This window comes from Sciurus vulgaris (assembly GCF_902686455.1).
Source record: "Sciurus vulgaris genome assembly, chromosome: 12".
NCBI classification, from domain to species: domain Eukaryota; kingdom Metazoa; phylum Chordata; class Mammalia; order Rodentia; family Sciuridae; genus Sciurus; species Sciurus vulgaris.
This window is the reverse complement of record NC_136473.1, coordinates 74,090,364-74,105,095: the sequence shown is the minus strand read 5'-3', so window position 1 is coordinate 74,105,095 and position 14,732 is coordinate 74,090,364. Positions and strand designations below refer to the sequence as shown.

Here is a 14,732-nt window from a genome sequence, read left to right as displayed (position 1 = left end):
GTGAGGGGAAGGCGCCCCGTGTGCTGCCTGAGGAGCGGTGGCGGCGGCGGCGGGAGCAGAGGGAGGGAGGCAGAGCGGGCGCGCTTGTCATGTTCCCTCTCTCACCCTGGGGGCATCCTGCAGAACCTCTCCTCGGAAATCCACGGGGAAATGGCAAACAGGATTGACGGGTTTCACACGCTCCTCGCTAGACAGAGCCGCTCATTACCATAACCGTCTGCAGCGACGGCGGCGCAGCGCCCCAGTCGCGGCGGCGGGACCTGCCGGGACCCTCGCCCGCCGCGCACCAGCGGCCACCGCCGACCGGGCCGCCGGGCCGGGACCGGCGCGAGTGTGCACCGGTGGTCCGGCTGGCGCCGAGCCCACAGCGGACCAGCGGCAGCCCGAGCGCTGCGGCCGCCGCCTCCCCGCTGACCCCGCGGTAAGACCCGGCTGGGCGCAGGCGGCGGGGGTGGAGGCCAGGGCGGGTGGAGGGCGAGGGCCAGGTTCCGGGCTCCTGCCGCTCGAACCCGCACCCACGCGGCCTCCGGCGCGCCCTGCAGCACCAGGGCAGCGCCCGGGTCACCTAGTGGACTCGCGGCGGCCGGCGCGGGGTCGGAGCGGAGAGGCCCGAGAGACGAGGCGGCCGGGGCATAGCTGTGCGCGGGGGCGGCGCGGGCTTTCCCTGGGGCTAGCGTGCGCCGCGGGGCCCTTTACCAGGGCGGGAACCGCCGCCACCACTAGGGCTGCTCCGACTGCCGCCCGCGCGCTGGAGCTGACTCCAGAGGATGGTGGGGACGGCAGCTCCGGGTGAGACCTCAGGGTCCTGGGTGGCCACTTAGCCCCTCATCCTAGGGTCAGCAGGAAGGACGTTCCCAGGGCTGGACGCCGCGGTGCTTGGCAGGTGGGGAGGGAGGGGTTATGGATGTCAGGAGCGCGCGTTTGCAAGAAAAAGGAATAGCTGCAGGAGCTGACACCTTCTGTCCCCCGCCACCTCCGCCCCCGCACCCTCCTCCCCAGCAGCCGAGCCGCGCTGCGGGCGGCGGCGGCTCCTCTGTCCTCAGCTCACCTCCCCGGCGGGCTGAGGCTGCTGCCCGCCGGGTCCACGCCTCCGCCTCTCTCCTCGCTTCCTCTCCTCCCGCCTCCTCGGCCTTAGCAACTTTCCCAAGTGCCCGGCTGCGGCCGCAGATGCGGGGGGAGAGACGGACCCCAGGTCCGAGGAGGCGCGGGCCGGCCGCTAGCCGGCGGGTCCCGCCAGCGCGCCGGGCGCTCCCGCAGTCGCCTGCTCTGCGCGGGCTTAGCCCGTGAGGGCGTGAGGGCCCCGCAGGCATCTGCTGCGGGCAGGAGCGCGGGGTTCGGGCCAGCCTAGCCAGAGCCCTGCCAGCCGCCGTGAGTCATTTCCTTGGAATCCTACCTTTGGTGTTTATTTCCCTTAGAAGGAAACTTGGTTTTAAAAGAAAGAACGAATAATAATAGCTCTTATTCTTCAGAAGAGGCACTGGGCTCCTGCACCGTGGAGAGACAACTTGCCTTTGTTCCCAGACACTTTGGGTGTTTACTTTCTCCTGTGGCCAGCGCCTGGCCGGGCGCTGCCCGCTACCCAGGAGAGGAACTTGGGGGCCTGGGCACCAATCCCCGGGGGTGTGGCTGTTCCGAAACCAGGAGTGGTGGCTGCCACCCGCTGGCAGGGGATTGGCCCGACAAACCCCAGACCCCCCTTCTTGAGCTTTCACCCAGGGAACCCCTCTACCTCTTTAGGAGCAACACCGCATTCCCAGCCCCAAGACCCAGCCTAAATAAAGCTCTTGACCTGTCAGACTGCAGCTGAGAAATGAACTTCCCAGGGAAGACAGGTGTACCGCAGGAACCAGCAGAAAAGACATCTGTCTGTTTAGAAAGGTTGAAGGATTTTGTTCTGCCCATCCAGCCTCTTCCACAACCAACACTATGAGCCAGCCAAGCCGTTGAGAGCTTGTCAGGGACAATGTCCAGGTCAGGGGATTGATTCCACCCGGACAGAATATTTAAGACTGGCAGTGTCACGGGTAAGTTGGAAATACCTGCCCTTTACCTCCTGGCTTTCAGCGTTGGCATCAGTCCTCTTAACTGCTACAATGCTCTCAATAAAATGTTTTCTGACTTCCAGTGACAGATGGGAGGAGGGATGGGCAAAACATGACCAGGAGCCCTCTGTTAGATTCAAGGTGCCACTGAATCATAGCTACCCTGTTCTGTGTGCCAGCCACTCCTATTAGCATTATAATGAAAGAAGACGCTAGCACAGCTCATCTGGAAAAGCCAAATTGTATTGAAATGCCTGGTAACTTTACTATGAACATTTGCTAGGAACGCTTGACATTTTAACCCTCAGCCTTCTGAGTATACGGAGGGGATCATTCCACTACATCCACTTGGATAACAAAACAGACACAGCAGCCTGAGGATAAAGGGTTAGGGTGTTTTATTTTTTAAATGCATGCACAGACAAAACACACTTTACCACCCTCCTTTTGAATCTGTTCACTTCTGATGTTAAAAAAAAGAATAAAATTTGCCATAGTGTACATCTTTGTGGCTATATTAACAGCACATAAATTTGTGAACTTGAACTTGAACTTCTGAATTCTGTAACAGGATTGTAATGTAAATCTCATCAACCTGAGAATAATGAGCTTGGCTTTCTACACCTACTACAAATAAAGATGCATGTTAAACACCGGTGTTGGTGCTATACAGTCCAGTGTTTCATGAACATTGAACTTTCCTTCTTAATTTGTTAACATCCCATAAGTTCTAAATAGGCTAGGAAGACGCAATTGCAAAATCTCCTCCCTGCTCCCAAATAATCCCAACTCATTCATGTTTTATTCAGATTTACATAAATCACTTGCAGAACCCAGCCTCTCTCATTTAGAATTTTGTGTGCAACAGTTTCCAATTCAAAAAGGAAAAACTTACTGAAATTAGATGTTGTAAACAAAAGAAACAGCCAAGATAAAAACTATTATGCCACATTTCAAGTTCAAATGCAAAATGATGAAATTTCATATGCTGGAAACAATACTAACAAATAGCAACACTCAAATTCTTAACAACCAAAAAAAAAAAAAAAAACGACTCACCATTATAATATAAACAAACTCTGGCTAACATAAAACAGAACAGGGCCCAGTAACATCCTATTAAACAAAGGTAATTGCTACTGGAGGCTTGCAAATGCTTTTCTTTCTTAAAGGGCCTGTTTGTCAACCTGCTTTTGTTTATTTGTAATAAAAGTTCTGCCAGGCAAAAGACTTGGATCTTTTCCCCAGAATCCTGCAGAAAAGTGAGTGTAAAATTCAAGCTGGAAAATATCATTGTCGTCAGTAAGAGAAGGCTACTGATTCTGATAAAAAGCTATGATTTGTGTGCCCTTAGCAATAGCATCTCCTGATGTGATCTCTTCTTAGAATAGTTTAAGAAATTGGATCATTTCATGAGAGTTTTCCAGGGAACAAAGTATCATGCGGTTTGATACCTTGCTTGCTTGTGGAAAACTCAAATGAGGGGTGATGGACAGGGCTTAGTTTGTTAAATCAACAGAAGCTAAATGTCTTGGTTGATGACTCAAACAGAAAAATAAACGGCATGTCCACCATTTCTTGATAATTATTTGAACCTCTTTTCTTTCTCCCTCTTGTAATAAGGTTCTCTAATAAGTCCTTGTGGATGTCTTTCTGGAGGGTATCTTGAAAGAAAGGGGAGGTCAGGTTTAGCAGCCCAAATCGGCTAAGTACTAATTCCACCCACTGACCTGGACACCTTCTCTGACTTCAGTGGGTTTGGGACCCACTGAGAACTGAGAGAGAAGCCTGATGAAAGACAGTCACTGCTGCCAAGAGCTGCTCTGTTAGCCAGAGGACTTTGTCACTTTAATGAAGCTATTTCCCCTTACCCTGAAGCTTTTCATTCTTTTACCTGGAAGTGGACCTTCGTTACAGCATGAGGGAGTAATGGTCTCCCTCGAGACAATGACAGATTCACCCTTCCCCCCTCCGAACATTACAAGCTGTATAATTTGGAAAAGAAAGAAAGAACTAGACCCTTAGTGTATATTTGAAAGACAATCAATCTTCAGAAAGCAAGCCTGACATCACTTTTGTGACAGTTCTTTAAACTGCAGAATGAGAGAGTGGAGGTTTGGGTCTCCTAAAGGAATTGGCAGTTAACAAGGCATTGAGGCTGCCGGGCTGTCACCACTGGTCTACGGCCCCAAGGTCTTTTTGTTTTAATATCAGACTCTCTTCTCATTCTCGTTTCAACTTACTCTTGACCCTACCTTGAACCCTGCATTGGACCAAGTGAAAGCATGGAGTCTCCATGGAAGTGGCCCCATGCATGAGTTATGGAGGGGCCCAGGGAGCATCGACAGCCAAGATAGTCCCATCTTCCTGCAGTCCCAAGGGAAGGGCATGAACTGGAGAGGAGGGCAGTGATGTGTTGCCTCTTGGAAAGTTCCTGCCTTGTGTCTGGGCTTTGCTGTGTAAGGAGTTGCTGGCTGCCTCTGGCCCCTGAGCCCTGGCTGCTGTTTAATATTCTGCCTGCTCCGTTGATGTTGTGCTTGGCTCCTGTGGGACTGCAACTCACGGCTGGAAACTGGAGCCAATTTTCTGTCTTCATCTCACAGTGTTTTGACTGGAGGCAGATCCAGTTCAGGCGGATCAGGGCTGGTGGAAACAACTACCAAGTGTCTCTCTGTCTGCTTGGCTTTGAAAGGAGAAAGTGGAGGGAGCCCCAGAACGCTGTAGAGGGACTGGCCTGTGGAAACGGAGAGGAGGAGGCGACGGGGGGCAGTGGAGCAGGCTGAACCTCAGAGCATCAGTTGGGATTACGGTGGAGATTTCTGCCTTCCCCGCCCTTTCCTTTTGATTGATTAGCAGATTTCATCAAAGGAGACTCCCAAGGGATTGACTAGAAAATTGATTTTGCCTTATTAATAGAAAGGAAGCGCGAGGGTTCTGGCCCTGCCTCTTAGTAGAATATTTTCTGAGGGAAGGTCAGGAAGAAAATGTGTTTAGGAGGCAAAGCAGCTGTCTGGAAGAGGGCTGAGGGGAATCTGAGAACAATAAGAAATGGGCTTTTAAAGATCCGCCCCTGAAATGCAGATTGCTGAACACAGAGGCTGAGCTAATAGCAGCAAGAATTTGCTGAGGTTTTCTTGGGAAAATAATCAAATGGTTCAGGGCGAAGGGGAGGACCGGGAAGTAAAAGTTTCTCAAAGCAAAGGAATGAAGATGCCAAGGTTACCCCCTGGCTTGGTCTTGATTAGGGCTGTTTTCCCTTTTTCTTTTTCTTTTTCCAGATCTGAGGCTGTCAGAGATGACTCTGGTTCTGTCCATGAATAGATTCTGCGAGCCCATTGTCTCGGAAGGAGCTGCTGAAATTGCTGGGTACCAAACACTATGGGAGGCTGACAGCTACAGAGGCCAGAGCCCCCCAGGGCCAGCACAGGCTCCTTTGCAGGGAGACCGGGGAGCTGGTCCCCCATTGGCAGGTATTGCCCTTGACCTTCCCCTTCTACCCTCCACAGCCAGGCTGGTAGACAGATGGGAGGTAGTGTCTGGGGCGCCCTTCTGAGCTGAGAGCTGATGCTCCAGGGCTGCCAGTGCACCTTGCATAAGCAACCCCAGGACTCCTGGAGAGGACAGTGGTGATATTTAAATCGCATTCAAATCTGCCTCTACCTGTGCTGCTACTTGCCTATGTCATGGGTCTGTATTTTTAGGAGAACTCAACCAAATTATGAAACTTTTTGAGTTTGTTTTCCAATTCCAAAGAACTGTATGGTTCTCTAAGAGCGGCACAAACTCTGATGGGCTTGACAGTGAAATCTTTACTCCTCCAGACATAAAAGAATCTGCACTGTGGGTGAGCAGCTGAGTACCTCTTTTCTTTATGGAGTGTACAACTGGCTTTGGTATTGAAGGAAAAATATTTTTAAGCCAAGAAAAATTTTTATTCTTATAGTCTAAGTTCCTTTGAGGGCTTTTGGTAGCACTGGATTTTTTTTGTTTGTTTGTTTGTTTGTTTTTTTAGGAAATAAAATATAAAACAAGACTTGAGGGAAGCCTGTTCTACTAAAAAGGATTTAAAGCTGTGGTCTTTAAAAATTAGATCCTACTTTATTATGACTAATGTACTACATTTTTAAGAATGAAAATGACTTTACCCCAAATCTGAATTTTAATATATAAGTTTTGTATTTTAAAAGAACTGTTATAACACCAGTGTGCAGATAGCCATTTGTTTACTAACCTAGAGCCAATAATATTTAAACATAGTCTGGTTAACCAGTGGTTCCCCTTGAAGATATATACATCCAAATAGTGAAGTTATGTTGTCTAGAAAACAGTTTGAATGAATATTAGTATTATTTTGAAGCTGTTGTAATCCTTCCCTTTACAAATTTCACTGTTTATCTATTCATAGAGTTCAGAATCTGAGTGATTAGTAGGTGTTGAAAGTTATCATTTTCCTCTAAAATTGCCTGGAAGTCCTTTCTTAGCTTGGGTCACAGGATTCTGTGTGATAACAACTATTAAGACAAATGTTTATTTTTAATCACCACATGTACAGACAAAGATGTAGCCAAGTTATCCTCTGGAAGGAAAGGAAATGAAAGTATTTTGTTTGGAGAACCTCTGGCAAACCGCATGTCATTTGTCATATCTGATTTATTACCACAGGATCACATTACAGGGGAATTTCAAATCCTATAACAACATCCAAGATCACATACTTTAAGAGGAAGTATGTGGAAGAAGAGGATTTTCACCCACCACTCAGCAGCTGTAGCCATAAAGTATGTTTTTTTAATAGTCATTATTTTTATTAAGAGTGTAAGATACTTAGTAACAGTTGCTTGATCCAGTTCCAGAAATTAAAATGAGCACTGAAAATGAGCCACTTCTCTGGAGGGCCACATTAAGTGTTGTCACTTTTTTGGGTCCCGTGTTATTTTTCGCAAGTATTTGAAGAGAGAGCCAGAAAGAGATCTTCTACCCAGAAATAACAAAATTATATAATGCAACAAACATCTTTTTTACTTATGATTTAATATTTCTCAAGTTGCCTTAAGGGTTATGGTTGTTCCACACTTTCATGTGCCAGGAAATGCACTCGTTCTGTCCTGACATGCTTTTCCCCAGCCTGAGCTCTGCCTCTGGTGGCCCATGCTGCTTCTGTGTACCCACATGGGAGTGGCCCCTCAGGGCTTTTCCTCAGAGTGTGCATGCAATACGAACAAGCGCTTCTTCCTGCATTCATTCATGGCTGAGGGAGTCACCATTCATTCACGTTCAGTTTGCTGAAATATAGAATTCATTCTCAAGAAAAGAACAAACCTCACTTTTTTTGCACATGTGCTAAGAAAATAGCAAGATGGGGAACGAGCATAGAACTAAGGGACTTTTGAAATATCAGTTCTTTTTTCCTTATAATCTTCCTTCCAAAATGATCCACTGATTTAATCAAAGAGGGTCCAGCCCCAGACTATTGTTGTCTGAAGTGCAGAGGGCTTTTCAGTTCAGTTTCCCTTCTGTCTCTCTTCTACCCCCGCCCCATACTTTAGATGTGCTTTTGACTTACCCATAGTCACCAGTATGCATTGGCAGGTGTTCTTTTCCCTGTGTGTACAGTCCATGTCTCAGCCTCTGGTCGGTCTGGTCCGATTTAATTCACAGCTCTTTGGATTAACGCTATCAGTTTGATTTTTTTTTTTATCACTTGGGAGAGCTGGTCCCCAGGACACTGGCAGTATATTTCCTTTTCAGTTTCTGAGTTGTGGTTGTAGCCGTTTTCCAGTTGCTACTGGATTTGCACCATCACACAAGGATGGTATCACACAGCTCAGGAGTGAGTCCCTTATTTCCTCTCTGCGTGCCTTCTCCTGCCAGACCCTAAAGGGAAGCCTACTTTGGTCCTTCAACTGACAGATCCTATCTGGGTCTGAGCCTCATTAATTATTATTATCCTCTTATCAAACATGACACCCAGAGGATTAAAAGGACAGCACCAAAAGCCAAATCTCATGCTCCCTGATGGCTAGATCAGACTTTGAAGTATGCCCGTTATGACCTGCATCTTGGCATCTTTTTAAAATAATTTATTGTTGTACAGCACATGAGTGTGCATATGTGTGCATATGTATTTGTATACACACATATTAAAAAAAAAGTACAAGTAAAGTACAACTTGATAAATTTCACCCCTGAAGATACCCACATCACTAATACCCAGGTCAAGAACCAAAATGTAACCAGCTACCGGAATGCTTTCCTGTACCCACTTCTAGGCACTACCCTTTTGCCCCACCCAGAGTAATTGCTCTCCTAACTTCTAACAGCCTAGATAGTTGTGTGTTTCATCATCTCCCTCACTGGGCCATAAAAGATTGAACAACCAGGCCTGCCCCTGCTGAGGTCTGCACTGTGGCTGGATTCCCTGGTGTGACCACACCAGTGAGTCAAGAAGTGGGTGGGAAGACAGTAGAATGAATCGGACATAACTTTCTTATGTTCATATATGAATACTTGACCAGTGTAACTCCACATCATGTACAACCACAAAAATGGGAAGTTACACTCCATGTACGTATGATATGCCAAAACACATTCTACTGTCAGTGTGTAACTAAAAAGAACAAATAAAAATGTCAAACCAAAATTTTCATAAGAATATCAATGTTGGGGGCTGGGAATATAGCTCAGTTGGTAGAGTGTTTGCCTCACATGGACAAGCCCTGGGTTCAGCCCCCAGCACCACCAAAAAAAAAAAAGAGAGAGAGAGAGAGAAAAGAAAAAAAGAACATCAATGTCAGTTAGAGAGTATTGTGGAAACTTCAGAATTTTCCAAAGTGCGAACCAAATTGGTACATATACCAGCAGGAAGTGTAATTCCAAAGTTTTAATAAACTGAAAACTTTATAAATGTTTTTCATGCCCCAGGAAGAAAACCTTCTTAAAAAAAAACCAAAAAACAAAAAACCTTGTTGATCTAGTTGGTTATTTTACTTCCTGGTTTTGTTGCCCCTGTAATAAGATTGTGATTTGTTTCTTTAAAAAAAGAGAGAAAACAAGAAGTGGGTGGGAGCTTCTGCAGGTGAGGATGGGGGGCATCTGCAGCACTGGGGTTAGCCTTTCTAAGTGGACGTAGGGGAAGCAAGAAGACAACATTGTCAGACCAGATCCTGCCAAGAAAGAAATACGAGGTGATGATATTTTTGTATAGTCCATTTCCTAAGCTTTCTCTCTTTTTTTAAATTTTAGACCATCTCCATTTTTGAGGAACGAGCCCACATCCTTTACATGTCCTTAGAAAAGCTAAAGTTTATCGATGATCCTGAAGTGTACCTCCGAAGATCTGTCCTTATAAACAACTTGATGAAAAGGATCCACGGAGAAATCATCATGCAGAATAACTGGTGCTTTCCCGCCTGCTCCTTCAGTGGCGCCTCTGCCCAGGAGTGGTTTATGGCTCAAGACTGTCCTTACCGAAAACGACCACGGATGGCCAAAGAGGAGTGTGAAAAGTTTCATGCCTGCTGCTTTTACCAAGAATGCGGTGGTCACTACCTGAATTTACCCCTTTCTGTCAATGCGAGTGTGGGAAGTGCCTCCTCCTCTTCTTCCTCCTCCTCCTCTTCCTCTCCCCCTCTGCCTTTGCCGAGTTGTTCCCACCAGGTGGATTTTGATGTAGGCGGGGCACCCATTTACAAGAGTGATGGCCAGATACCTGCCAACGAAATCTTTGTCACTAATGTCAGGTCGCTTGGTGTTCAGGAAAAGGCCAGGTTAAGTGAGGAGAAAGCAAATAACACCAGCAGAGAAGGTGACCCCCTCAGCCATGAACCTGTGGGCAATGACCTTGATCTTGAGTGCAAAGGCCAATTTTATGATTATTTTGAGACTGGATATAATGAAAAAAACAATGTGAGTGAGTCCTGGAAAAAGTCTTTAAGGAAAAAGGAGCCTTCACCAAGCAACAAACTGTGCTGCAGCAAAGGAAGTAAAATATGAACCATCTTTTCACTGAAACTTGGAAGCATGCACAGCATGATCAATTAGCTCTCATAAATTTTATTTTGAATGGATTTTATAGTTTTGTACAACTGATAAAATTATGCCATGAACATACCGTGTCGTTTTAATGCCTGGAGAGCAGATTGCATAAAACATCTGTATAGTAGGCATCAGTGAGCTACTTATAAATGTGGTGATTCTACCAAGAAAGCGGATGACTTAAAATTTAAAAGTTTATCTTAGTTTTCTTACAGAAAAAGATCAGTAGGTTAGATTGGGGGACAACCTGCCCTTGTGATAGTTCCATGGCCCCCCAAGGAGTCTGTCACTAGCCAAGAAAGTTCAACACATTTGCCAGTTCATTAGGTAGATATTTGGTAAGCAAATCAGTATAACCAGCAAAAGATGTCTGCTTCTTCAATATGATACAGTATTTTTTTCTGAATAAAAGACTGAAGACAGGGAGCTAGATGAAATGGCTTCATGGTGCTGTTAAGTATTGTATTTAACAGTCTCTGTGTGACAGATGAAAATAGGATGGAACGGAATGAAACACCTGTCTAGGGGTGGCAATCGACACTGCGGAGAGGGTATTCCCTGCAAGTTCCCGGCTTGCCTGTGAAGGGGGATGAGGCTTTTAGGGAGGTGGTATACAGGGCGATTTTTGGTGCCTTACTTTATCTTAATTTTTGCCAATGTGAAAATTAAGTATAAATCAGAGTTACAGCAGGGATTTAACAAACAGGAATAAAAACACAGGGTGGATCCATATGGTTTGGAAACTTAACTTTGAACTATTGCGTTCAGCTTTTGATTCGACACCTCTATTCTTCCTTTATTTTGGATGCCCAGTTGCTTTGGGTTTGGCATTTTTGGATAGGGATGGAGGACACAATAGAGAGAGCTGTTAGGAGCCAGCACTAGCTGCTTGAGCTTTTCTATGGCAACGGTCTGTTGCTGGAGTCTGGGTTTTCTGGGTTTTGGGTTGTTTTGTTTTGTTTTCTTGTCCAATGAAGTTCATGAACCCGTGGCATGCATTATACTTTAATCTGTTTTGCATCATTTCACTCGTTTAGATTATAAAAGCATGTGGTTTTTTATATATGACTTTTGCTGTTGATTAAGAAGCACAATGTTAATAAATGATGTGGTGATCGATAAGATTTATCTTAAAGAATGTAAAGATTTTAGTTTTTGGAAAGTTATTTTGGAGAAATGGGACATGGTCTGTAATCATTACTGTGTATTTGACCAACAGTCTTCTCAATGCTATCTTGAATTTGTACATTTGCAAGAGTGTTCAGGGTGACCCTCTGACCATCTTTCCTTCCACTCCAGCTAACTCCATCTGTGAAATGATATTCCCATTGCCAAGGTAACCAAATGACATAGTCCTCTTTAAATATTATTTCACAGGAACCAATGCCAAACAGAGAAAATAAGTAAGTCCTCCCAGTTTCTCCAAGATAAAGCTTTTTTTTTAATTATTGCTATTAATATTAAATAGGTCTCATTCATACAGTGTATGAGTAGGATCATTTGGACAATTGTCCACAAGGACCAATTTTTAAAACAAATGTTCTTGTGTTATAGCTAAATAGTCTAGCAATGTTTTGTCCTTTATTTTCAATATTTGATAAACATTTGATGTTGAAAATTTAGATGATAGATGCTTGTATATGAATGTGTTGTAATAAAGTGAGGTTTTCTTGATATATATTTATTAAAATGATCAAAATTCATTAAGTTTTTTATTTTATCTTAATGGTTATTGGCTATGGTTCTCTTTTCCATTATTCTCTCTCCATTAAAAAGCTCAAAACACTTAGAAACTGTAGTGGACAGTGACCACAAAGGAATTTTCAAAATAAAAGAGTACTTTAAAAGGCCAATATTTTAGAATGGTCGTAGTTTGTAGGTTTAGATTTCTATTGATTAAGGAACACAGTGTTGATAAATGATGTGATTGATAAAGATATATCTTAAAGAATGTAAAGATTTTTGTTTGGGGAAAATTTCTGAAAAACTTGTGTAACATGAAGCTATTAAATACTGAGCCCTGGGTGATTTTTTTATGAAATGTCAAATTATTAAGATAACCCATATGTAAATGGTTTTAACAGCTGCAGATTATTGCTAGTAGTATTCCATTCAATTCTGTATTAATGTTATTCTTAAAAGCTAATATTTTATTTGATAAAAGGGAAAGCTAGTTGAAAGCTAATTAATTTGTCAAAAGTAGCATTCTTATTATAATACCTCATGGCGATTTAAATATGAAAGAAAGGACTTATCTTTTTGCTTTTTCAAAAGCCCCCAATATTACCAGATAATGTTCTTGGTGGCCCAAACAATCAAATGAGGAAGTTGGTGATTTCCCATCTACTCAGGACAACCACCTAGAATTACTTCTTCGCAGGATGGGTGGTAGCTTTGAATCCAGCAGCATAAAAATCTGTAATTGTTAGTCATCGGGTTTTTTTGTTTCTAGGACATTTCCAGACTACTCAAAATTCTTTTTCTTCACCAAACATAATCCCTAAACACCCACCCAAACTACAAAAATCTTCTGTGTCATTAGCATGAGAGCCTGAGTGCCCCCTGTGTGTGCTCTTGGTGCCCAGCATTGTCACTTCTATTTACAAGATACTAAGATTTTCCCTAAGTGCCAAGTCTCCCCTTCATAACAAGTTAAATCCATTATGGGAGAATTGCAAAAGTTGACACCCTCCACCCAATGCTGCCATCCACCCGCTTGGAAGTAGTGCCTTCTCTTGTTACTATGCTCTGCCTCACCGGGAACCTAACAAGGCTGAATGCAGACTTTGGAAAGACGAGGGAATTCTTTGCTTAAGAAGGTGGGCCTGCTCCTCAAGAATGCCTTCTATTGCTACTCTTGGTACATGTCCTTGGCCTTTATCTTTGGACCTTCCTTTCCAAAAGTGGGTCATTGTAGAAGATGCCCAGCAAAGGTTTTATACACTTCCATTCTTAAAATCCTATCCTTGAAAGAGTCCTAGGGACAGGACAGGATGGGATGGGATATGGGAGGAAGATAGAAAAACTCAAAGTCAAGAGAAATCAAAGTTTGACAACTAATCAATAATTTGGGCAAAGCATCTTTCGCATGATCTCTTAAGGCAACAAATTTAGAACATTTTATATGCTAAAGCAAGTGAATGTAAGTATTTATATTTAGAGGTTGTCCTTAAATCCATCAAAGCATGACTTCCACCCCTCCAATCATGAACTTGTATTACAGCTCCCCTTGTTTACTTCCTTTCTGTGTATCAGAAGGGCAGTAGAAAATTTATAGAAGATATGGGCATTAAACTGGGACTCCAGCTTCCCAGGATATATCAAGTAAGAACCTAAGGATTCTTAGGTGATGCAGCCAGGCTTATATCCCTCAAACAAATTGAGTGCAGGAGATGTTTTTAGAAATAATTAGTCATTCGAAACCATACTTATGACAGCCCCTTAAATTTGAAGTAATTTCATTTGTAATGAAGGCTATCACATCCCTGCCAATTTTACTAGACCTTTTCAAAGACAAGGATTCAGCATTAACAATGATGGCTTAAACTATGCAGAACTAGCCTATGAGGGGAAGGGTGAAATTAGCACTTAAGTAAAAAAGAAGAGATAATGTATGGTTCCTAGTCATTCATTTTAAGAGTTTTGTGTTTTGATTCTGCAGTTTAAAATAAAGGCATTAAGGGTCTTTTAAGTTACTACAAGATGCCTCTGTTGCTTTCTCAGAGTTACTGCACATCAGGAAGATATATTCTCCTCACATGGCTAAAGCTTTTCCATTTTATGTGATATAGCTACATGACCTAGGGTGAAACAGTTGCTAGTTTAGAGATTGTTTCCAGCCCTGGGTGCATGCCATATTTTGCTGGGAGAACTCACTTAGAAAAAGCACTTGCAAAGATGTAAGTTATGAACACTTGAATCTCGCATCCTGCCATAAAGTGCATCAGCAAGTGAATTTAATAAAACATGCTGTTTAAAATAGTCTGTAATTTCCTGTTTCTGCATTTCCCTTCACTATCTGTGACAGGCTGAAGAACGATGACTAAACGAATGGAATTTACACGTTAGTCTGGTGGTGTTTGCAAACCATTGGCATGAGCTGCTTCTTTGGTAAACAGTTCTCTGGTGGGCTGTCTATGATTGTTTCTTTTTTCCTCCTGGGTGTTGATCCAATTTGTTGACTTTGAAAATGCAAACTATTTATTCATAGCCTGGAAACACCTGCTTTTGACCACAGTGAAACTGATAGAAAATATGGAGATGTATTAATAATTTCTCATGAAATTTCCCATATTTCTAAATCCCAATTCATAAGTATTTCTTTTGATTTAAAGTGATGAAATCAGCACAGTGGCACATGCTTGTAATCTCAGCAGCTCAGGAGGCTGAGACCAGAGGGTTACAGGTTCGAGGACAACTAGCAAGACCCAGTCTCCAAATAAAAAAGAGGAATAAATTAAAAGGTCTGGGGATAAGGCTTGGTGGTAGAGCACTACTGATTCAACCCTCAGCACTGCAAAAAAATTGCTAATAAAAATAAAGTGATAGCACCTTATAAAATGTCTTATCTTGGGGAGAAAATCCACACAGAAAAGAATTTGCAGAGACATAAGTTGTGATATTCTCACAAAGATCCTCAATACAATGGACAGATAT

General features: G+C 43.7%; 1 protein-coding gene across 1 annotated transcript; it reads left to right on the top strand.

The window, feature by feature from the left end:
• The first annotated feature begins 280 nt into the window (after nt 1-280).
• On the top strand, nt 281-11,750 carry SERTAD4 (SERTA domain containing 4). Its single transcript, XM_079107833.1, has 4 exons — nt 281-421; nt 5,321-5,512; nt 6,705-6,820; nt 9,285-11,750. Exons 2-4 carry the CDS (start codon nt 5,338-5,340, stop codon nt 10,032-10,034), a joined length of 1,041 nt encoding a protein of 346 aa, XP_078963959.1. The 5' UTR covers nt 281-421; nt 5,321-5,337; the 3' UTR covers nt 10,035-11,750.
• Nucleotides 11,751-14,732: the final 2,982 nt, after the last annotated feature.

Excerpts from the sequence above, each read along its gene's own strand:
- SERTAD4 (XM_079107833.1), top strand. The coding sequence starts at position 5,338 with ATGACTCTGGTTCTGTCCATGAATAGATTCTGCGAGCCCATTGTCTCG. Across the intron at positions 5,513-6,704 it reads AGCTGGTCCCCCATTGGCAG|GATCACATTACAGGGGAATT; the intron begins GTATTGCCCTTG and ends TTATTACCACAG. Across the intron at positions 6,821-9,284 it reads TCAGCAGCTGTAGCCATAAA|ACCATCTCCATTTTTGAGGA; the intron begins GTATGTTTTTTT and ends TTTAAATTTTAG.